Source organism: Toxoplasma gondii, chromosome IV (genome assembly GCF_000006565.2).
Source record: "Toxoplasma gondii ME49 chromosome IV, whole genome shotgun sequence".
In the NCBI taxonomy this organism is placed as follows: Eukaryota; Apicomplexa; class Conoidasida; order Eucoccidiorida; family Sarcocystidae; genus Toxoplasma; species Toxoplasma gondii.
This window is the reverse complement of record NC_031471.1, coordinates 837,253-859,165: the sequence shown is the minus strand read 5'-3', so window position 1 is coordinate 859,165 and position 21,913 is coordinate 837,253. Positions and strand designations below refer to the sequence as shown.

General features: G+C 55.5%; 1 protein-coding gene across 1 annotated transcript; it reads right to left on the bottom strand.

Annotated features, from left to right (window-relative positions):
• Nucleotide 1: 1 nt before the first annotated feature.
• TGME49_319610 (eIF2 kinase IF2K-D (incomplete catalytic triad)) lies at nucleotides 2–21,872 on the bottom strand. The gene is made up of 18 exons (XM_018782960.1): nucleotides 17,745–21,872; nucleotides 16,203–17,204; nucleotides 15,013–15,645; nucleotides 14,177–14,306; nucleotides 13,116–13,739; nucleotides 12,625–12,849; nucleotides 11,939–12,193; nucleotides 10,993–11,097; nucleotides 10,417–10,577; nucleotides 9,713–9,850; nucleotides 8,125–8,497; nucleotides 6,804–6,963; nucleotides 6,035–6,480; nucleotides 5,359–5,717; nucleotides 4,900–5,026; nucleotides 3,746–4,255; nucleotides 2,556–3,248; nucleotides 2–1,881 (listed from the first exon to the last, which is right to left on the bottom strand). Exons 1-18 carry the CDS (start codon nucleotides 19,679–19,681, stop codon nucleotides 1,099–1,101), a joined length of 8,661 nt encoding a protein of 2,886 aa, XP_018638033.1. The 5' UTR covers nucleotides 19,682–21,872; the 3' UTR covers nucleotides 2–1,098.
• Between the last annotated feature and the right edge of the window lie 41 nt (nucleotides 21,873–21,913).

Below are 21,913 nucleotides of genomic sequence, written 5' to 3'. Positions count from 1 at the left end.
GGCGCGCGGGAAGTCGACCTCAGGTGTCTCTGGGCAGAGGTGAAAGGGAAGAGACAGTCTGGGACCGGGGCGAGAGGAAGCATCGAAGAGCGGTTTTTCAATGGGGAGCGTTGCGAAAGAGTCTCTGGAGTCAAGCGTCTGGAAGCAGTTCTGCGATCACTTAGGGAGATTGGAAGAACGGGGAACGCGCGCCGCTCTAACGAGGACAAGAAAAACGGAGAAGCCGCAAAGACAAAGCCACACTGTCGCGAGACATCTACGCTGGCGTCTCGCGGGGGCATCCCGAAACAAAAAACCGAAAAAACGAGGAAGTGTGAGGCTGAAACGGAGTCCCGAGCCTCAAAAGGTCGAAAAAAGGAGAGACTTCAAGACAAGCGAACAAAAAACTGAAGACGCCTGTGGTGCGTTGGGGTGACAGGAAGAACTGAAGCTGGAAGAACTGAGACAAAGAAGCATGCAGCGAGGACGCACAGAACCTTTCAGACCGGAAGACGCTCAGTGGCGTCTCGATAAAAAACATGTGAACACCAGCATAATTCTTCGTTGGGGAGATCTTTTCTCACAGGAAGGGACGGAGAGAAACGCGCGACAGAAATGCACAGCCAAGCAACTCTGTTCACAAGGCGCCGAAGGCGACCGCAGAAGAGGAGGCGAGCCGCCGAGACAGCGGCAGAGGAACAGAGAGGGGACGGTCGCCTGTGCAGAGAAAAACGCGGGGGCTCACAGACCGACAGAAGCCACCGCCGCAAGCGTCCACCCCATGTTTCCAGTCGAATGCCAATGCGGCCGACAGACCGCAGAAGAGAGAAGAATCACCGGAGGGAACAGGCGCGGGAAGTGCATCAATAGGAGAGAGAGAGTGCGACAGGCTTCTCTCTCAACATCACTCTCGCTTCCTCCTCGTTGCTCCCTCTCTCTCCTCCTGGTTCCTTCTGCTTGCTGCGTCCTCTCTCGTCTCTCTCTCCCTTCGAGATGCTGCTTCCTGTTGTCGCTCTGTCTCGCGATTTCTTCTCGGTGTCTCATCTCCTCTCTCCTCGCGGCCCTCGCATGCCGAGCCTCTCCGTTTGAAGCGTTTTCCTTCACTGCACTGCGCTGCGTTCAGCGTCGGTCTCTTCCACCTCTGCCTGGCTTTGCACAGTCGGACTCTCCGCGCTCGGCTGCGCCTCCCTTCTTGGTTTTTCTGCCGCCGCTTCCTTTCTCGCCTTCGTAGCCTTCGACAAGGGCGGAGCAGAGGAGGTGAATCGCCGCAGCCTCACTGAAGACTTTCTGTTTCTTGCGCTCGGGGAAAAACGCCGACGCAAGGTCTCGCGCGCCGCCAGCACCCGCATGCAGCGCCTCAATGACGTACGCGGCGGGCAGCGAGGCGAGCGAGGGGAGACAGGCCCCTCCAGCGGCGGTTCGGAGACTCTGGGCGCCACCCGCGCCCGGCACCAGGAAATTGTGGGGAGGGCCGGCAAAGGCCGCTCCTCCAGGACCAGCAGGTCCGCCGATCCCCGCGGCCGCGGCGCCGCTCTGGGGCGCGGAGGAAGGCAGGGACGCCTCCTCCCTCGCCTTGAAAGACGCGGCAAATCCCTGGGCGCTGTGCTCGCCCCGCAGCAGAGACGCCGCGGCTTCTCGGCTGCTTAGAACGCCGCTGGTGGGCGCGCCGCCTGGGAGGAAGGAGAGCGCCGCGGGCAGCGCGTCGAGGGTGAGGAGAGAGGCATACGAGGCACCGCTGGCGAGCGCAGAGACGCACGACTCCGGGGAGACCGTCAGCGTCGCATGGGCAGCGACGGACGCGCGGTGATGCTGGATTTGAACGTGGTAGAGAATGCGGCGCGAACGACGAAGCAAGCGCTGGAAGTAAGAAGTCTCAACCACCGGAGTGACGCGAAGCTCAGCCTACACGAAATCCCAGAAAAGACGCAGCAGAAGAGACACTTGGGGCAAATGGGGAACAAATCCATCGGGCGAAAGCCGGAAGGGCAAGGGGGATAGTGCGGGAGAGACAGCGAGAAAAGAAGGGGAACGAAAGAGGTCGACTGTTCCACTTGCAGGCATCACTGGAAAGGCTGACTGACCGATAAGAAACAAAAAAACAGAAGGAAAAACATCCTGCGGACTGAGTGACAACCGAGACATATACGCTCTAGGATCAAGACGCACTCTGAGGGCGATGAGAGGTAGGGACAAAAGAGAGAAACTTCAACATGCAGAAGTCCTACATAATTCGCGCCCACGAGGGATCACCGCCTACGGAACATACCGACTCATGCATATACGTATATCTTCATATGTACGAACATACATGCAGTTTTAGATCTTTATTCTCATATTTAAATATATATATATATATATATATTTATATATATTTTTTTATATATCCTCCCGCATGTGTATGTGCATGTACTGCGTGGCTGCGCGAGGTCCTAAGGAGAAAGAAGAGATGCAGACGGATAGAGGGTCACCGGGGATCCGGTTCTGTCTTGCTTGTCGAGCACTGAGAGCTGTTTCATTCCTTCTCCGTGAAGGGATTCGTCTCGCAGAGTCCGAGTTTTTCTTCCGCTGGTTCTTACGCGAATGCCCCTTCGGAGAAGTCTGCAGACGAGAGAAAAGCCGAGCGGAAGTTGCTTTGCGCTCTGCGCCGTGACGACGACCTGGGGAAGTGAGTAGTCGAGCGCTGCGACGTCTCCGAGCTCAGACGCGCTGTTCGCGCCGTCCCCTCCGGCTCCGAAGAACGACTCTGTCTCGTCGGCGGGAGGCGCTGTCTGTTTGACGAGGGCAGTGGCCAGGCGCAGCGCCGCCGCGTTCGCTTCTGCAGAGAACACCAGCGGCAAGACGAACGAAGGGAGAGGCAGCGGGCCTGCGCCGAACTGACAAAGAGCAGGATTTTCGCGGAGACGTCTCAGGAGGGAAGAGAAGGAGAGGACGCGCTCGAGAGCCAGTTCGAAGCTCAGCGTCTGGAGTGCGGCTGGAGAGACGGCGGGAGACGAAGAGAGCTTCTCTTCCCGTCGCCTCAGCGAGACACTCGCCGACCGGTGACTCAGAGCAGAGAGAGAAGGAAACGAAACAGAAGAGGCCTGCCGATACACTCGGCCGCCGCGAGGCTCCTCACCACTCCACGCCCACGCTAACAAAGTCCCCCCGTCTCCAACAGGAATCCCTTCGAAGGGAGAAGAGGAAGAAGAAGACGAGGAAGAAGAGGAAGAGGAAGAAGAGGAAGACTTGTCGGGGCAGGACGTTCCGACGGAGGCTTGGAAGAGCAGACCCTGACGAGCAGAAGACATGACAAGGAGTGAAGGATCGAAGACTGCCATTTCTTCGATTAAAATGGACGCGAAGCGTCGACTCGGCACTGGGGGGGATGGGATTGCGTTGGGAGAGTTCGCACCTCACAAGTGGAACAACATGCAGACCGACGGGACGCTGGTCTCGAGTGCATTTGAAACGCGCATGCAGCATCGGAACATGTCTCACCTTGGTTCCTCATCTCGCTGCATGCGTTGCATCAAGAAGAACCGACTCTCAGATAACACAGTCCCGAACTTCAAATGGATGCCCGTCTCGCGTCTCGTTCTCTACTCCTACGTAGGTAGCGATTCTTCGCCCCTCTAAGATTTCTCGATTCCGGCATTTCTACGCGTCCTGTCTCTCGTTTTTTTTCGCTCTCTCCTCTCTTTCCTTCCCTTCGCGCCGCTCGTCATTCAGTGCGAGCCGAGCTCCTTCAGCAGGCTCCGTTGTTCCTTGTTGTGTTCGTCTCTCCTACCATGGGATCGAAGGATCTGAAGTCGCCTGGGAGGAAGACGCGAAAGAGGAAGTTCCGGCACTCTTCCTCCGTCTTCGCCAGACTCCTCTCGATGTAGAGAGCTCTCATCAGATGTCTCCCCACCTCGCCTGCGAGGAAGGCGTCGGCCAGCGACTGCTCGGCAGCGCTGCCTCCCTTGTCTTGCCCTTCTGTTCCCTGCGAGTGACCTGTCTCTACGCGCCTTTCGGCGTCTCTGCCCCGGTCACCTCCCGGCTGGCATGCGCCGCCGAGAGCGAGCGACGAAGAGGAGAGGAGCTGCAGCAGAAGAGGACGAGGCGCGAGAGGTCGGTGGGCGAGAAGCAGACACAGTCTGGAGAGGACCGCGTCGCTCTGCATGCGTCGGTGGAGGCGAGAGTGAACCTGAAAGAGACGCGCGACAGACGCGCGGACGGAAGCGCCGTCGCAAGCGGCGACACACAGGAGACTCGCGGCAAACCGGGGACGTTCCGCAAAGGGAAGAACCGAGTGATTCTACACGCAGAAGAAGACAGAAAAGAAAGCGACAGTCTGGTTCGGAAAAACGGGCGGGAGAGGGAGCACTCGGGAACGGGAAGCGAGAGAAAGAGAAAAAAGAAAAGAACGTGCGAAGAAAGAAACCGACCGGACATAGCCGAGAAAAGCACCGACGGGGAACCGAAAGGCGTCAAACGAACGCGGAAAGAAGAAGAAACAGGCCATCAAAAACGTGGAGAGAGAACGAAGCGCAAGAAGGAGAGGGAACTGCAGTGGATGTCAGCGCCTGCCGCGCGAAGAATGAACCGGAGGCGAACGCAAAAGAGAAGAGATCCGCAGAAAGAGGAGAAACGAGACATGCTGAAGGCGAACAAGGAAAAGTAATCCAAACGACAAAGAAACACAAGATAATGCGAATTCAAGAGAACAGAGAAAACAACCCTGTGGCATATCCCCCGACCAATTTATATATATATATATATATGTATATATATGTGTATGTATATGTATATATGTATGTATATATATATATATATATTTATGTTTGTATGTATGTATATATATGTATATATACAGATATATACGTGTATATTCATGTATACATACCAGGCATGTTTTTGCAATTCGATGCTTATTTTTAGTCTTCCAGTTTTTTTTCTTACATCGAGGAGTCTCTCCACAGCCTTCTGAAGGGCGTCTCTTGGCACTTGGCCCGTCTCCGACGGTCGCACTTGCCGGAGCAGCGCCATTGCATGCGGCAGCTCTGAGAGCGGGACCAAGAAAGATTCTCTGAGGCACAAGCGAAACAGAACATCGTTCGCCATGAAAAACAGGAAGGACTGATGTCACAGGACGCATGGGATCGCAGACGACGCAGGTGGATGTACACTAGAACACTCGGTCTCTACGCGGTTTGAGCGACAACAGGCATCCCACCACAAACTCGCTACTTTCAGACATGAGGCGCTCGAGCTTTCGTTACCAATTTCTTTGTCAACTGTGTCAACTCGCAACGCTGTTTCTCGTTCTCAGACCCTGCGTAGCAGCTCTGTGACCTCTGCGCTGGCGCATCTTCACGATCGTTTCTGCGAGTGATTCAGTGCCTCTGCGGCTCCACCTACCTGAGAATTGCAGGCAAGAGGCTGCCGAGAGACCAAGAGACTCGCCAGCCAAGAGCGAGGCCGAGACTCGCTTGCACAGTCCTCATCGCGCCTCCGCAGACCGACAGAACTTCAGCCTCTAAAAGAGCTGTCCGCTGCTCCTCCGCCGAGAGCGCGAGATGTGACGACGGCGAGAAAGGAGAAGAAGAGTGGGGAAGAGAAGGAGGAGATGCCTCCGTCGCAGCGGCAGGCTTACTGGATTTGCGACAGAGCGGGGATGTTGAGGAGGGACAAGGCGGCTCGGGGCCAGCAGGGAAGAGAAGCTGGTAGCAGGCGGAAAAGTATGGAAGAGGGTGACCGTAGCTCGCGAGGAACGAGACCTACACGACACAGCGCGACCGCAGTGGGGTGTATGTACAGCGAACAGGTGGCAGGGAATCGACGAGTCGCAGATCAGAAACACAAAAGTTTACGGTACAGGTAAGCGAGGAACTTGCAATGGCGGCAGAGAGGAGAAGCGGGCGGCATCGAGGCGCGACGCTAAAACGTTTCGAGACTAAAGAGGACAAACACTCTACACTAAGAACGTGAGACGCGCAGCATCCACGAACGCGCGTAGGTCTGAGAGAAGAGCTAGTTTCGAGACGCAAGAAGAAAGAAGAAACGGAATCTTCGGACAGCATTTAAGACAACGTACCGTTGGAGCTGTGTAACAATGGCCCACGCAGAAGCGTCGGTATTCGCATCCTGCACTCGAAATTTCAGAGTCTTCTGTTTTCTCTTTTCCTCTCTCTGAGTCTTCGAGGAGCCCAGCGTAAGCTCTGCCCACAGGCGCCGAGAGGAGCGCAGCATGGGCAAAGCAGGAGGCGGACGAGAGCGACGAGCGAGGAGACACGGAAGCCGAAGGAGACAGTTCCCCACAGAAGGGACAGGTCGACAGGCGCGAGGAGACAGGAGACAGCAGCGCCTGGAGAGCCGCCTCCGGAGATGGCGCGAGCGACGCAGAGTGGAGAGAGTCTGGCAAGGCGCCCGCGTCTCCGCAGGCACAGAGCGCAGAGGTGAAGAACCGCGGGAGAGTCAGAAGTACATTTCTGTGGTCCAGCAGAGACAGAGACTCGGAGAGAGGAATCGACGCATACGTCGCTGAAAAGAAAAACAGGGCAGAGGAGAAGGCTGTGGGGTTGCAACGGTTGGTGCGTCCACCCGTCGAGGAACGAAGAAAAAGCAAAACCAGGACGCGTAGAACAGTTGAAACACAGACACGGCGAAGGAGACCGACAGCGGAAGAGGTACAGAGAGAGCGCGGACGCCAGCTAGGGAGAGAGAGAAGCGTACAAAAACACAAAGAACGACCGCGGACGAGACAGGCAGAGCTGGAGAGAGAACTCCACAGACCAAGAACGACAGAGAGTTAAAGAACGAGACGGGGGAAGAAAAGAAGCAACTGAGATGCTGAGATTTCGTACGTGAGTGTTTCAAGGCCTCTTCACATTTCGCCAGGCCTTTCGTCAGGGGAACAAGGAGAGGGATTTGAATTTCGTCTGCGCCGCATCGAGCAAAGAAGTCGGCAAGGGACCGTTGTACGAGACACCGCATTTCAGGCTCGGGCGCCGTGCTGGATCTTCTCTGTGGAAAAGCAGTCGCAAACGACAAAAGTCGCTCTTTTCCAGTCTCCCCTTTGCGCAGTTGGACGAGGAAGGAAAGGGACGTTGACAGCGAATCCGCCGACCGTAGGACTGGCTGCCTCGCCCTCGTACCCTCGGTCGACACATGCATCATTCCCCCACAAATGTAAATCTGTCTCTCCACGTTCACCTTGTTCAATAAATATTCATTCCTAAATAGACATGCCTTCATATAGAAATATACATATATATATATATATATATAGATACGTCAGTGTAGAAATAACAAACGCGTACGTGATAAGTATTTCATAGCATGGCTATTGTTCGCACTCCTCTATGTTCACGCCTTCCATATTCCTGTTTATATATACAAATTTATTGATATACTTATATGTGTTTTTTATACGTGTCGTTTTACATATGAATATCTTTATAAATACGCATATATAAATATATATAAATATATATATATATATGCATTCATTTGTATAAATGTGTAGATATACAGAGGGAGAACAAGAGGCAGACGGGAAGAGATACAGATACTGAGGAGACGACAGAACGCGTCGATGGATACTTTGAAGAAGGGCATGCATACACAGAGGTAGGGGAAAGGACATCGATAAAAGCAGAGAGACGCATATACGGGTCCACAGGGAGAAACAGACTGATGAAGACTGATGCGCCTGTAGAGGTAGACATGTTTCTCGTATCCAACTGCCCCGTAGATCTATACAGCAGCAAAGACGTCCGTCTTTATACACGAATTTTTCTACTCGTAAACGCCACCAAGTCCTACACACCTCTGCAGACACATGCGTGACTGTGTACTCATACAAACACTTCTGTAGAAATATTCAGAATATATATGTATATATATATATAATATGTATAAATATATATACATATATATAATATAAATATATATATGTAATATATATATATATATATATATATATATATATATATATGTAATATATATATATGTAATATAAATATATATATATATATGTAGGTGTATCTATGGAAACGTATGAGTTAAATAAATAAATGTATGCGTATATACCTACACATGTAGGTAGAGAACAGTGGAACAGCTTGTGAATGCCCATATTTTTGAGAAAGGCGTACGCATGCGAAAGACTGTTCGTGGACGTACAAGGAAATCACTAAAGAAGAGAGTCGCAGATGCAGAATCGAATTGTCGACGAAAAAAGATTTTGAGGACTTCGCCTGCCAGGCCCGGGGCTCCGTGTGGAGTGTGGGATTGCAGGCCTTCAGTCTGAGCGGTGGAAGCGAGAGAACTTCGGCCTTTGTCCAGATTTTTTTTCCGCGGATCTGTTTTCTTTCTGCTCGCAGGCGAGAGCGAAGAGTCCCGAAGAGGCGGTGTCGCAGAGCGACTCTGGACCTGCGTACGCAGCCGAAGAAGAAAGGCTTTGAACAGATCCTCCTCGACAGCTGGTGGAAGCAGCGAAGACTGCAGCAAAGTCATTGACGAAGGACGATCTCCAGGATTCGGAGACAGCAGGTGCCTAAACGCATGGTCGCAGACAGATCGAAGGACGTGAGGAAGGAAGCAGGCGAGACGGGGGGAGAAGGCGAGACGGGGAGAGAAGGCGAGAGGGAGAGAGAAGGCAAACGAGCATGCGGCTCTAAGACACTCAGAGGCTACGATGGGGAAGAGCCAGAAGCGGAGCAAGAGAGAGACGGAGCGACAGCAACAGTCCGAGATAACGAACGAGCGACACAGAGATGGCGAAATGGCGAGAGACAAGAAGGTCAAATAAAGGGTGGAGAAGAAGACTCAAACCAGGCGAGATGGAAACGCGCGAAGACACCATCGACTGCAGGCAGGCAGGCGGTGAGCGAAAAAACGAGCCGGACACAAAGACAGAGTTGCAGACAGCTGCAGCCACAACGCGCATTACAACGCGTGCAAACCAGGCATAGTTGGGAACGAAGAAAAACGAGAAGAGAGAAACAGGAAAAGAAAGGAAAACGCAGCTGATTCTGAGCTGAAGAGACCGGCCCCTCAAGCATGCAGTTCCCCGCCGTTCATTCTCTGTGTTGTCCTCGCGCCTCGCATTTTACCCTCTCCTTCTCGGTCTGTTGTTTTGATGCACCTCTGCGCGGCGCTGTTCTCGTCTAAAAACGTGCATCGGAGTATTTCTCCCACAGGTTTCAACATGTCTTTCCATGTTCCTTGAAGCGCAACAGTTGCTAGAAAGACTTCGAATTCGGAGCAAGCAAACGCTCGAAACGTTTCTCCGTACAGAATAGCAGCTAAGACAGAGACAGAGATTATAGCCTTCGAGCTTGTCGATTCAGTCGACAGTCCACGCTGCACAAAGAGGTAGTTCCGACTTTCCTGTTCTTGAGTACCAAAGACTCAACAAGGAGTCACGAGCGTTCTACATGAGCAGCAGCAGAAACTCGCGAACGTTCACACTGAAATACGCTTCGCCACAAACACCGAGCCTTATGTGCCTTCTGCTCTCACAGCTCGAACCAAGACGTCACATCAAAAAACAACCTGTATACATACAAATATGTAGAAATATGTATATTCATAAGCATCATCACACACACACACAGCTACGTATCTATAAATAAAGACACATATGCATACATAAGAATATATATATATATATGTATATGTATGTATATATATATATATGTATATATATTGTATCACGTCAGATGAAAGTGAATGTTCAGATGGACCAGGTGTTGAGTATCAAGCTTACTTGATGATTTTGACGGCCGCTGAAGGAACGTTCAGCTGCTGCAGATTCCGTTCTTTCACGAGAGAAGTTAAAAACTCGATCCGACTGCAGGAGCGTCCGAACATTTCGTGTCGACCCCACATCTCCGCAAAGAGGACGCTGAGAGAAGGAAACAAACAGCGTCGAGGAAGGGCCGCTCAAAAAGGCACAGACAGCTGGCACACGGGAGACAGATACAACGGAGAGAAGCGCGAGCATGCAGTCAACGAGAGCTCCAGACAGGGCAGGGAAGAAGACGCGAAGCGGACGTGGAAAGAAGCGTTTCATCGCAGCCGTCCTTGACGTCGGAGGCCTCCGAGACATACGCCTGTACAAACGGAATGTCGCGCCTCTTCTACAAAAGAGGCTGACGCGTTCTGCAAGTCAAACTTGTGAAGAGTCGCCTGTCGCTTTCGTGGACGCGTTCCTCTGCTGTGTCCTGTAACATTTCTTCAGTTCCTCTTCTCTGCCTTCGCTTCTGCCGTCCGCCTCTCTCCCTCCTACACTTCCTCGATTTCCTTCCACTCTTAGCGACCCAGCGTCTCTCGTCTGCCTCCCTTTCTCTCCCCCATCGTTTCTCCAATTTGATCTTCCGCGTCGCCGTCTCGCCGCGCCTACTGCCCCGTTTTTTCCGCGGCCTTCTTCTCCCTTGATCATTCTCACGCTTCGTTGTCAGTGCTTCTCACCCGAGAGAGTACATGTCTGCCTTGTCTGCGTCGCGCATCGTCAGAGAAGCGAATTTCCTGTCCGCTGCGCCGAGGAGTTCCGGCGCCGTGTAGAGTCGCGAAATGGGCGAGTGCACGTTGTGAACAATCGAAAAAAGTGAAGTGATGCCGAAGTCGCCCAGCTGAAAAGTACAACCGACACCCAGGTGTCTCGACAGTCGAATGGAAGACGCAGACGAGAAACCGAACATTCACTGCATTTGAAAAAACAATAAAATGCTGGAGAGAGGCAGACGGGAGACGCATGCACTTTTTCTGCACTTTGAGAAAACGCTGCTCGGCGTCCTCTGCTTCTCTCGTCGGCGTTTGAGAGAGGGAATTCGAAGTCAGCAGCAGCTGTATCGGAGGGAAGAGAAACGAGTCATCTGCGAAATCGACGAAGACGGCCCCGCAGACCAGCGACGAGAAGCGCGAAAAGAGAACCGAAAGAGGGGGAAACGATGCAAACTCCACGAGACGAAGGGAGAGAAAAGATAAACCAACGGTGCTTTCTCGCCAGTGCGAAAAAGCAGAAGAGAGGTTCGACGCGGGACTCACCTTGACATTGTAGCCGTAAGCGTCAGGCTCAAGAAATACGTTCGACGGCTTCAGAGACAGGTGACACACCCGGTTGCGGTGTATGTACACCAGAGCTTCCAGCGTCTGAAAAAAGTCGTCGCGAGGAGAAAAACGCAGCCACGGAGGCGCTACACGAAAGGCGACGATGTCTGCCTTTGCAACAGGGCAAGGCTCGACTCAAACGACATGTGAACAAAAACGAAATTGCGCAGGGAATCTACTCCGACGAAACGCGAACCAAACCAGCGGCACACCGAAGAGGAACCGTCATTAACTGTCTTAGTTCGCTGTTCAGCGGCTTGATACTCTTTTGCAACCGGCCTCGCATCCCGACGGCGTCTGTGTATGTACATGGAGTAATGCAGAGACAGTGCTTCATTGTAAACGACAGTGAGAGGGAAAGCGACGGGCTATCGGAGAGTGGAGGCAGACGACGGCAAGCAGGCGAGAGACACCGTGAACGACGCGTTCCCGAGACAATCCTCCGAAAATCCAAAAAGACTGGCGGAAACTGAGAAACGATAAACAGCTACTCACAAACGACAGACCCTCCACCAGAGAAAGACACATGCGGCTTGCTTCTCTGTCCAACACCGCTCTTCCTTCCGATAATCATACACCGAGTTCCATCTGTCTCTACTTCTCTACAATGAATATACACATTCACGTACATCCCACTATATATGCATGCATATACATATACATATATATATATATATATATATATATATATATATATTATATACGTATGCGGAGTGGAGAATTTGATATTGCGCGTTTTATTTTGACGAGAGAGACCTCTTCTTGTCGAGCGGCGAGCAGGCTGCCTGCGTAGCAGATCTGTTCAGAGTCCCAGACGTGTGTACACGTCTCGACGCGCGAACTCGATGGACCGAGGAACGTTCGTTTCTCCTTTTTCCTGTACCTGTCGAAACAGCGTCCAGATTTGCTGAGAGTCCCAGTGCAGCACTGTGCGTTTCTCGATTTCGTCTTCGAGACTGCGCTCGCAGAACTCCATCTGTACGTACACTCCAATGCAAGGCTCCTCGCCGCTCTCTGGCGCGTCGCCTAGATCCGACAGAGGCATCGCGTTGGGGGGGTCCCCGCCTTCGCCGCTGGTGGCGGCGAGCGCAGCGGCGGTGTGGTACTGCGTCCACGCTTGGTGGTACCGCATGATGTACTGCAAAGGCGAAGCGAAAAAACAAGAGAGTTCTATGAGCGCGCCTCCTCCCCACTGCCTTGCCAGTCCCTGTGATCCGACCGAAGAACAGAAACGCACTCTCCACTCACGCAGAGAAAACCGCGGAAGCCAACGTCCTTTGAAGCTGAGCAGTTTTCCCCATGTGTGCATCTATGCATGTCCGCATGTAGAAAACGAATGATGCGTATAAGCACACAGACATATACATATACACATATATATAACTATAAATACGTATATATACGTATATATGCATATGTATCAATATAAAATATATATATATATATACATGTCGATATGTAGGGATGACTGTGGTTGGATCGTCGCAGAAGCACCTAGCGGCAGTTACGACGCCTTGTCGGACCATGCAGATCCTGTATTGGCTGAGAGTTGTTTCAGTGTTGACGTACGGGATGTTGAAGAGCACAGAGGAGCGTCACTTGACGAAGAGCGCTTTCAACGAGTTCGAGGCCCTGAAGTTGCTTGCGTCTCCGTCCAGCTTCTGTGCCTGGCGAGAGACGGGCCAACAGAGACACTGGACCGCAGGGAATGAAGATTTGCTTCACGATGTACTTGTGCTTGTCGATGATGTGGTAAACGAGAGCAATGCGGTACCGCTCGCGGCTGCCCAGTACCTGTCAGGGCAGCAGAACAGAACATGAAGTTACAAGAAATACCACACGCGCCGGCCGCCGCAAAATGAAAGAGCAGAGACGACCAGGGTGGTCTGCGCCGAAATGAGTTACTCGGTTGTCTTTTCTCCCAAAACGCACTCCCTCAGGGTCCGTAGTCTCCCTCCCTCTCCTCAGGATTCTTCTCTCGAACAGCTTCTCTTGCAGCCTGTGTCGGAGCGGTACTCGCGCAGACTGTTTCCCTCGACTTCTCCGTGCTTTCCTCTCACCTCGAGTTGAATGAAATCTCTTTGGTATCTCGTCGTCCTTTGTGAGCTGAGGAGAAGCGATCGGAAACTCCCTGCCCCGCGGCGCCTTTCCTCTCGGCCCGCCGCCCCCGCGACGCAGAGGCTCTCGGAGAGGCCGCTCGGGGGCGCCGTTGTCTCCGCGTCGCCAGCCGCGGCGCCGTCACGGGCACCCGTGCAGCCCAGCGCGCCCGAACCGGCTTGGGCTCCAGCACCGCTGTCGCTCTGTTTCTTCGCCTCCGGCGTTTTGCCGGCGAGCGGGGACGAGGGAACGCCCGCCTGCCCCGACAGCGCTTGCGCACTTTCTTTCTCGAGCACCCCCGGTTCGCTGTCTCCGCCTCCCTTTTCGTCTGGCACAGCGCCCACTGGGGCGGCGCGCGCCCCTGCGACGACGCCTGAGAGCGCCTGCGAGGCCGCTGGGACCTCGGAGTCGCGCGCGGGACTCGGCGGGCCCTCTGATTTTTTCTGGGGCTCCACCTCGAGGCCGAAGGCGCCGGAGATCGGAGACGGCTGCGACGTGACAGCCGAGCGGCAGCGCCGAAATTGAGAGATCCAGCGCCGGTGCGAGGCCCGTCTCCGCGAGTTCGAGGGCGAGGCGTAGAAGCTCGACTGAACGAGAAAAACAAAGACTTTCAGCAGAAGATACCCGGTGCGAGGCGCCGGAGCGGAAGCGAGGGGCGCGAACTCCGTTCCGAATTCGAAATGAGAAAGTCTTCATGGCTTGTTTAAGAGCTGGAAACGCGTCGTTAGAGAGTGCCAGAGAACTACGCAGCGGCGACGCGCATGTTGCGACGACGAAGAAGACCAAGGCACCTTGGAACGCCCGAGAAGCCGAGATAAAATGGACAGTGGAGGCATACACACGCAGCGACCGCGCATGCGCTGTCCAGAAAACCAGCAGTCGCACTCACGTCGCCTCTATAGGCTTCAACGACAGAAGTTCGTGAAAATGCGCTAACGTTCCCCACTGGAGAAGAAGCGCGCAAAGTGGGAGAGAGGGAAGCGAGAGACAAGGAGCCAAGAACAAGAATTGCTCGACGTTTTACCTGAATATCGACATAGTCCTCTTCGAGATCAAGGAAGTCAGAAACCTCTTCGTCGTCCTCGTCCTCCCAGTAAAACGAAGCCTCGTCGTCGGCGGCCCAGGCGACACTCCGGGAGTACTGCAGCGATGGGCTGGCCGACACAAAAAAGCATGCCAGAAAAACAACGGAACAGAATCCTGTCGCGGCAACCAAAGAGGAAAAATCGAATGCAGGTCTCGAAAAGAAGACTGCATGCGAGCCGCATGTTGAGACCACGGCTCCAGCACAGGGTGATGCGAAGAATCCAAGAAAGAGCAACCGTGAACAGGCACATGGAAAAAGGGCAACGCGTCACATTTCGCTTCAGCTCACTGTCACGAGGAACCTGCATACAGGCCAGAGACCCCACGGGTCGCCTCCGAAGAATCAAGGACATCGTGGAAAGAAAACACTGCGTCCCCGCTCGACTCTCCGGTAGGCTTTTTCGTTGTATTTGTTCCGCGTTCGCCGCCGCCCTCTCGACGAAGCAAATGTCGAAGACGCAAGTCGACAAGAAGCGCCTCTGCAGTCCTTGTTACTCCACGCGTTTTAGCGCTCTTCGCGCGTTTTCTCCCGCATCCGTGAACTCCCATGTTAACACCAACTCCAATCATAACATTTCTTCCCCAAAGCTCGAGAGCGAAAGGCCTTCGCCCTCCCTTGGAGGCCCCGGCACCCGCTTGCCCTGTGGTCCTCTTCTTCTCTTCTTCCTCTGTTTCGGATGTTGTTCTCTTTTTCCTTCCCTTGTTCTCTCTCTGTTCGCCTGCACCGCCGCCTGCCACGCTCCGCCCTCTCCCCTCTTTTCCTGCAGCGCCTACTCATTGTCGAAAGGCTCCTGTCGTCTGTCGTCGAGGATACGACGCATGCGGGCCTTGACAGCAGCTTGAAACGTGAAGGCGTTTTCTCCCCGTTGTTCGCCGAAGCGGTCGAGCGCGGCGAGGCGCCCTGCGAACTGGCCGCCGTTGGCAGGTCCAGGGACCGAGTCGGCGAGGTCGCGCTCGAGGTCGCCCCGGGAGGAGCCTGCGCGCTTGAGCGGGCCGGCTCCGACCGCGGTCGCAAGGTCGGCGTAGGAGCCTTGGGCTCCACGGTCGGCCTGGCAGGGGCCGCCACCGGGCGCGCGGCTGCCGACGAGGCCGCTGTCGTCGACGGAATCCGCGAGCGAGGGAGTGGCGGCGTACCGGTAGCTGTGGCGCGTCTCTGAAGACCCGAGGGGAGCGGCTCGTCGCTCGTCGTTGAGGCGCCCGGCCAAATGCCCGAACGGATGCGACAGAAGGCCTTGCCGAGCCTTCAGACTCTGGTGAATCATATGCTGCTCGCGCAGCAGCAAGTGCCGTCTCTGACGCTCCTTGAAATGCATTTCCTCCCACAAATTGCTGAAGCAAGAGGTGCTCGACAGCTCCGCCATGAACGACTGGAGTTGGAGACAGAGTCGGTACAAGACAACCTCGCCTCTGACGAGAACGAAGACAGAGAGAGGGGACATGCGGGACATGCGCTGAGTACGCTGGACAGGCCAGATGAGGAAGGAAGGAGACGAAGCACAAGGAAGCGGTCGACTAACGCGGCGGAGGAAAAGAAATATCGGAGGTGAGGTGGCCAAGGAAAGGAAGAAAGGAAGCGGAGCACTGGACATGGTGGATTGAACGAAGAGGCGCAGTCGAGACGACCGACAGAGAGCTCCACATGCACAGAGATCTAGCAAGAGAAGCGTGAACAGGAAGGCGGGGGAAGCCGTGAGACACTCATTCATATTTTTTGCGAAAAGAGAGAGAAGGCCGCATAAAACATCAGTACTTCCACAGGGCACAAAGGATGAGTAGCTTCTCTCTCACCACACAAACGTATATATATATATATACATATATATATATATATATATATATATATAAATGTTTATATACTTGTGAATCCAGATACAGAAGACTCCATATTCACATGTCCGCGTCTGGACCTGTGTGAGCATGGGAGTACTGGTGGCGAGTTTTGATCTTTTTTTCAAAAGCCTTACTTGGAGGCCTCGAACTCTTCTCTCAAGTCGCGCAGAAGCCTCTGGACTTCCGTTCGGGGGACGGCGTGAGAGAGACCCACTGCAACGTACGGCGGGCCTGCGGGGTAATTTCTGGGCAGGAGCACATCGACGACTGCGAAGAACGCCCGCTGAGTTTCACTCAGAACTCGAAATAAATAGCGTACACACTCCACGTCGCACTCCCCCGAGCACAGCTGACACCGCTGAGAGAGGGCGGCCTCTGCTGTTGCCCCGGCGTCTCGCGTCTCCTGCGTCGCGGTCCCATCGGGCGAGGGCGAGGAGACAGGAGACCTGCTCGGCGCGGAAACGGGGCCGGAGGGCGTGAGAGTCGAGGAAGGAGACAGACGCCCAGACGATCCTTGGGCGTCGAGGGGGAAGATGTCAGCTGTGGTGGACGGCGACGAGTGCAAGAAAGGCTCCCGAGTCGGAATCGGATCTGTCCAAGAAGCATGCGTTTGTTCTTTGTCCAAGACGGCAGACGCAGGGGGCTCCGTGGAGGGGGACGCGCCGGCAGCAGCATTGAGGGCACCTGGGCGAGGCGACTGCGAGAGCTCTGGAGACGAGCGTGAAGGCGACGCGCAGTTTCGGGACTCCTTCTCGCCTTTCGCGTCGTTCTCCTCTGTCTCTTCTTCCTCGCTCTCTTCCCCAGAAAGGGCGCAGAAGCCGCACCCAGACACACTGAGTCTGAGCAGCCACGGGCAGGCTCGCAGATTAAAAACCTCTGGAGTCTCCGCCTTCGGGTGCGGCGCGCCCTGATCCGCGACGCCAGCGCGTGAGAGCCGCCGCGTCAACACAGGCGACACAGACTGGTTCTTTCCAGAGAGGAAGTCCGCTGGCAGGGCAAGCAGTAGGTCGTCCGTCGACCCCGCTGGCTCCGCGCTCCCCCTGTCGCGGTCCGGGAGCGCCGGCGCGTGAGGCGACGGCGGACAGAAGTCCAGCAGAGGGTCGTGGAGCTCAGCGAGAAAGGTCGCGGAGAGAAACCTGCGAGACACGCAAGAAAAAACGAAACGCGTGAGAGGGAAAGAGCGAGGAGACGCATGCAAGCCAACAGGGTCCTTCGTCCAAAAAAGAGAACAGTCGCGGGATGAGAACTCTCTTTCGGTGGAACAAGAGAACAGGGGCAGAGCTGTCCGGGGTCCCCAGGCGACCCCAAAGCAGCAGAGACACAAGCGGCATGGAATTCAAGCGTGCGAGTTAAATTAATCGCAGCCAGGAGCCAAGTGGACGGACAGCGATTTGCCGTCCGAGCGAATCAGTTTTGAACGGTTGACGTCTGATTGTTTTTTCAAGCAAGGACGGCATGGCGCGACCCGGGAGTTCGCAGAAGGCTACTGGCCTTCAGATTTCCAAAAAGTCTCTCCGGAACAGAGTTCCAGCGCCCATGGCTGCATGCGGGAGTCCACGCTCCCTCTGATGCTTGTTACACACATCGCAGCGAGCGTTCCGGCCTGGGTCGACATGACAACGTCTGCCGAGAGATTCAGCAAATGAAAGGGGAGAAAACGAACGCCGGAAACGTACCCAGGTTGCAGAATCTTCACCGGGGTGTACATGGCATCCATGGCTCGAACTTCATCTTCCTCTTGCTCCTCGGTAGCGCTGTCGCCCTGTTCGCACTGGCACAGGAAGCGCAGCCCCGCGGCGGAAGGTTCTTGAGACTGATTCTTTTTTTCCTCTTCTGTAAAAGATGCAAGTGCTTCTCCTTCTTCTTCTCGGCCTCCGCTCAGAGTCCCCCGCTCGCCTTCCTCTCCTTGGGTCTCCGGCACTTTGCCAGGCCTTTCTGTCGGCCTCAGTGCAGATCTCTCTCTCTTTTCCTGGGTCTTTCCAGAGCCCTCCGCCTCGCCCCCGTCTGCTGTCTTTGCTTCTTTTCCACGCGCATTCGTCTTCACTTCGGCCTTCTTCCCGCCCTTCCCGAGCGCCTTCGCTCCGTCTCTTTGCTCGTCAGACGAAACCTTTTCAGCCTCTCCGCAGGCAGCACTCGCGCGGCACGCAGCGTCTGTCTCGCGCTCCGGCCCCGCGCCCCCTGCGCCACGGGGTGTAGATGCGCTCACGGCTTTCTCGGTGTCTTCCAAGGTCGCTCGAAGGTCTTTGTCGCTCACGAGCTTCGGCCGAGGCGCAGAGACAGACATGGGGGCCCCCACGGGCGGCTTCGCGCTTGTCGTGCCTCTGCTAGAAGCCGGCAAAGGAGACTGTGCTGCCGGACCTGTAGGGGACATGGAGCTCAAAGGAGACGCCAGCGCCGAAGATGAAACAGCGCGGCGGGGTTTGAGGGCCTCGTCAGCGGATGTCCGGTGACCGGAAGGAGCTTTTTGGCGTATCCCAGCCGTCGACGGGAGGCCCGCAGCCCCCGCCGGTTCTGTGTGGGAGGTCTCGACTCGTTTCTTCTCGCCAGAGAGTTTTCTTCCAGGTTGTCTGTCTTGCTTCCCGCCTTGTGTTCCCTTGCTTTCTTCCTGCATCCTGGCCTCTTCCGCAACCTTGTCAGGGTGCTCCTTCTTCGAGGGGCCTCGCTTTGCTTCTGCAGCTTCGCCGTTCGTCTCCACGAGGCCCCCTGCCTTCTCTCGCCCCTCCTCAGGAGATCCCCGGTGCTGGGTCTTGCCGCCAGCTCTGTCGAGTTGAGGCTTCCGCGATCCTTTCCCTTCAGCCTTCCCATCCGACTCTCTCCTCTCCTCGCCCAAGCTCCTCCGTCTCCCCTCTGTTTCGCCTCCGCGCGGACCTTTCGGACTCCGCCCCAGGACCAAACCACTGGCCGTCGCGGCCTCTGCAGGCCCTCGCGCGGTTTGCGGTCGCGTTGGAACCTCCCGTGGCATCTCCTGGCGCCGCGAACTCCCTGACGGCGCACTGGCCTTCGCCCCCGGCCTCCGCGGCTCCGCCACACCGCAGGGCGCCTGCCCCGGGACGTTCGCTGGGGGGGCCTCGCGGCCTGTGGGCGTCGAGAGACACGGTCGCAGAGCCTGCCCCAGAGGCGCCCGCGCGGACCCGCAGCTTCCTGCCGCGACTGTCGCCCAACTGGAGGTCGCGCGCGGGGGGGCGCTCTCGCCCCAGCCTGCTTGGGCAGCAGCGGCCAACTCTGGCCACTGCTCTCGCAGGTCTCGCGCTGTCCCCTGCTCCTGCGCGCCCCCTCGAAGGCCTGCGTCCTCGTCCTCCCCACTCGCTCCAACTGTCTCTGCGGATCCCGCAGCCGCCGAAGCACTCAAGGCACACGGCGGTGAACCGTGCGGACGCGCCTCCTGCCGAGGGCGACGCGAGCGCTGCGAAAGACTCCTACGGGCGCGGTTGGAGAGAGACGCCGCGGCGCGTCCCCGCGCCGAGCGAGCCTGCGAAGCTGACGCCAGGCCCGGAGGGGTGCGAGGAGGAGGCCTGCGTCGTTTCGACGCCACCAGTGTCCAAGATCCATCGTCTCCGTCCTCTTCGCTCGCAGCTCGCGTTCCCCCCCGGGGCGTCTCTGTGCCAATCCGCATCGTGGGCCTGTCCTTATGAGCGGTTAATCCAGCGTATGCATAATTGGAGACAAGCGAGGCAGCTAAATGGGAAGAAATAAAGGACAAGAACGAAGGGAGGAGAGTTCGGAAGGGAACCAGCCCTACAGAGGACGGGGACAAGAGTGAGTAAACGCCGTACCCGTTAAGCAGATACAGAGGCGGCAGACCAACGTTCTCGTACGGCCCTGTTGAAGAACCGGAGCTTCAGGCGCATCCGCCAAAGGATACGCGTGAGACTCTGTAGCCCACAAGCTGTCGGAGCCGCCGGGCGAGTCGAAGAAGAAGCTTCACAAAAACCTGGTCTTCACCGGGAGGAACACCAGACGGGGCGCCTACTGCTTCAACAGATGCCCACAACGCGCATGGCGAAAGACAGCCGTTCCGTTTCGGTAATGTGCGGTGTACAGACGGCAGTCGCTTCCGGCCCTCTGGCTTACGAAACGCTGTCTGTGAACCGTGGCGCCAGGTGGGAAGGAGGGGAAGAGTGGAAACGAACGCCTCTACATGCGGCGAAGGAAGAAGCGATTCTCGGATTCTCGCGGATTCACTTTCGCTCTCCAGAGAGAGCAGCTCAAGGAGCGGGATGTGGACGAGCTGTCCAGTGTCTGGGAGGCGAGTGAACCGTCTACGCGGTCAGACAGACATGCGACAGTTCTCGCTCAGGGCGTAACGAAAATGGGAGAACAGAGAGTCTCCTCGGTGCCCGTCGAGCGAAGTCGGAAACCGCAGCTCTTTCCAGGCATTCGACTCAGCGACGAAACTCGTGGACTGGGTTACTGTCAGAGACCCAGGCATCCTTGTCGCGTCAGAAGCACCCGGTTGACAGGCGCGGAGTGCTCACTCACTCACTCTGTTCCTCCAGCATCGAGTACACTTGTCTTTCTTCTCTTCCTCGTCAGGCTCCAGCTCCGTCCGTTTCTCTTCCTCTGGATGAACGGAAAAGCCACCGGAAATCGTGGATCTTCTCCTCCTCTCTGTCTCTCTTCTCTGGAGCCTCGAGGGGCCCCGTTTCACTCCCCCGAAATCGCCTTTGTCCTCCTCAGTGTCGATCCAAGATCTGCTGTCGTCTTGCAGGCCGCCTCCCTCGGCCGTTCAGTTCACTGTGTGCGGAAACAGAGCAAATCTCGGGGGAAAGGAGAAACGCGCAAGAGCGGTTTCGTCGCAGTCTGAACGGCCAAGAGGCTCTCAAGACCGAGACGCCTCGAAGGCCTCTGCCGCTTCAGTGCTGCATCTCCCACAGAGATGGCGAGGAAGGAGAACGCGCGAATGCACCTGTTTCCTAGGCTTCTACTACGGTTTGCTTGGTTGCCGTATACCACCAGCCGTGACGCCACTACAACAGACGGGGAGTCTGACGCGTGGATGGAAAGACGTAGAAAAATCCAAATGAGACAAACGGAGAATGAGGGGCGAGCGCGTTGTTACGATGCCGATATGTTCGTTGGGTCAGCTGCGAAAGAGTGAAGGGCCAAGGGAGTGTCGATTGTCAAGAACGGACGAAAGAAAGCACACGAACCGAGTGGCAGACGCATCCATGCTGCCCCGGAGCAAGTTTCACCTCTTAACAAGGCTGTTTTCCGGACCCAGCTCGCCTGTTTCTTTACTGGACATTGTGCGTGGAAACCAAAGCTCATTGGTCAGTGACAAAGAACCGGACTTCGCGAAAAGCGCGTTCAGGCGTTCCCTCTGAAGCGCTGCACAGGCGAGGAGCGCACAGCCGACAAGGGAGGCAGACGCAGCGTATCGGGACACTCTGGGAGGCGGAAAACGGCGATCCTACGGCTCTACACAGGACTTTCGTTTGAAAAGGAGTTCTGCACACCAAGAGAGCAACGAAACTGTGGAACAAGCGGCGGAGAAGTCGAGCGAGGGACCTGGCAAACGTCCATGCCGAAGTAAAGACCCCCAGTCAGCGAGGACAGACAGAAAGTCAGAGAGAAAGGTGAACGTTTCCCCCGGAGAAAAGAGAACTGACGGCTAGAATCACCGAGAGGTGGACTGTTTTCACTTTCGGCGACACAAACACGGTCGACCTTGGAGGCAGCTGACACGGTGGTAAAATGTGGACATTCTGCAGAGCTGGGGGAAAGTCAAATCAATGAAGAAGACAGAGGGCACAGAGGAATCGTTTGCAGGGGGACGAGAGAGAGGCAGCTTCATGTCAAGCAGCGCTTCCACGTTTAGTTCCATCCGATGAAATCAATCGGCTGC

Bases quoted from the DNA above. Each gene is read 5' to 3' on its own strand.
- TGME49_319610 (XM_018782960.1), bottom strand. From the start codon at position 19,681: ATGCGGATTGGCACAGAGACGCCCCGGGGGGGAACGCGAGCTGCGAGC. The intron at 5,718-6,034 runs GTACGTTGTCTT...TGTGTCGTGTAG, and splicing joins ATTGTTACACAGCTCCAACG to GTCTCGTTCCTCGCGAGCTA. The intron at 1,882-2,555 runs GTAAGAACCAGC...GATTTCGTGTAG, and splicing joins TTCTCCGAAGGGGCATTCGC to GCTGAGCTTCGCGTCACTCC.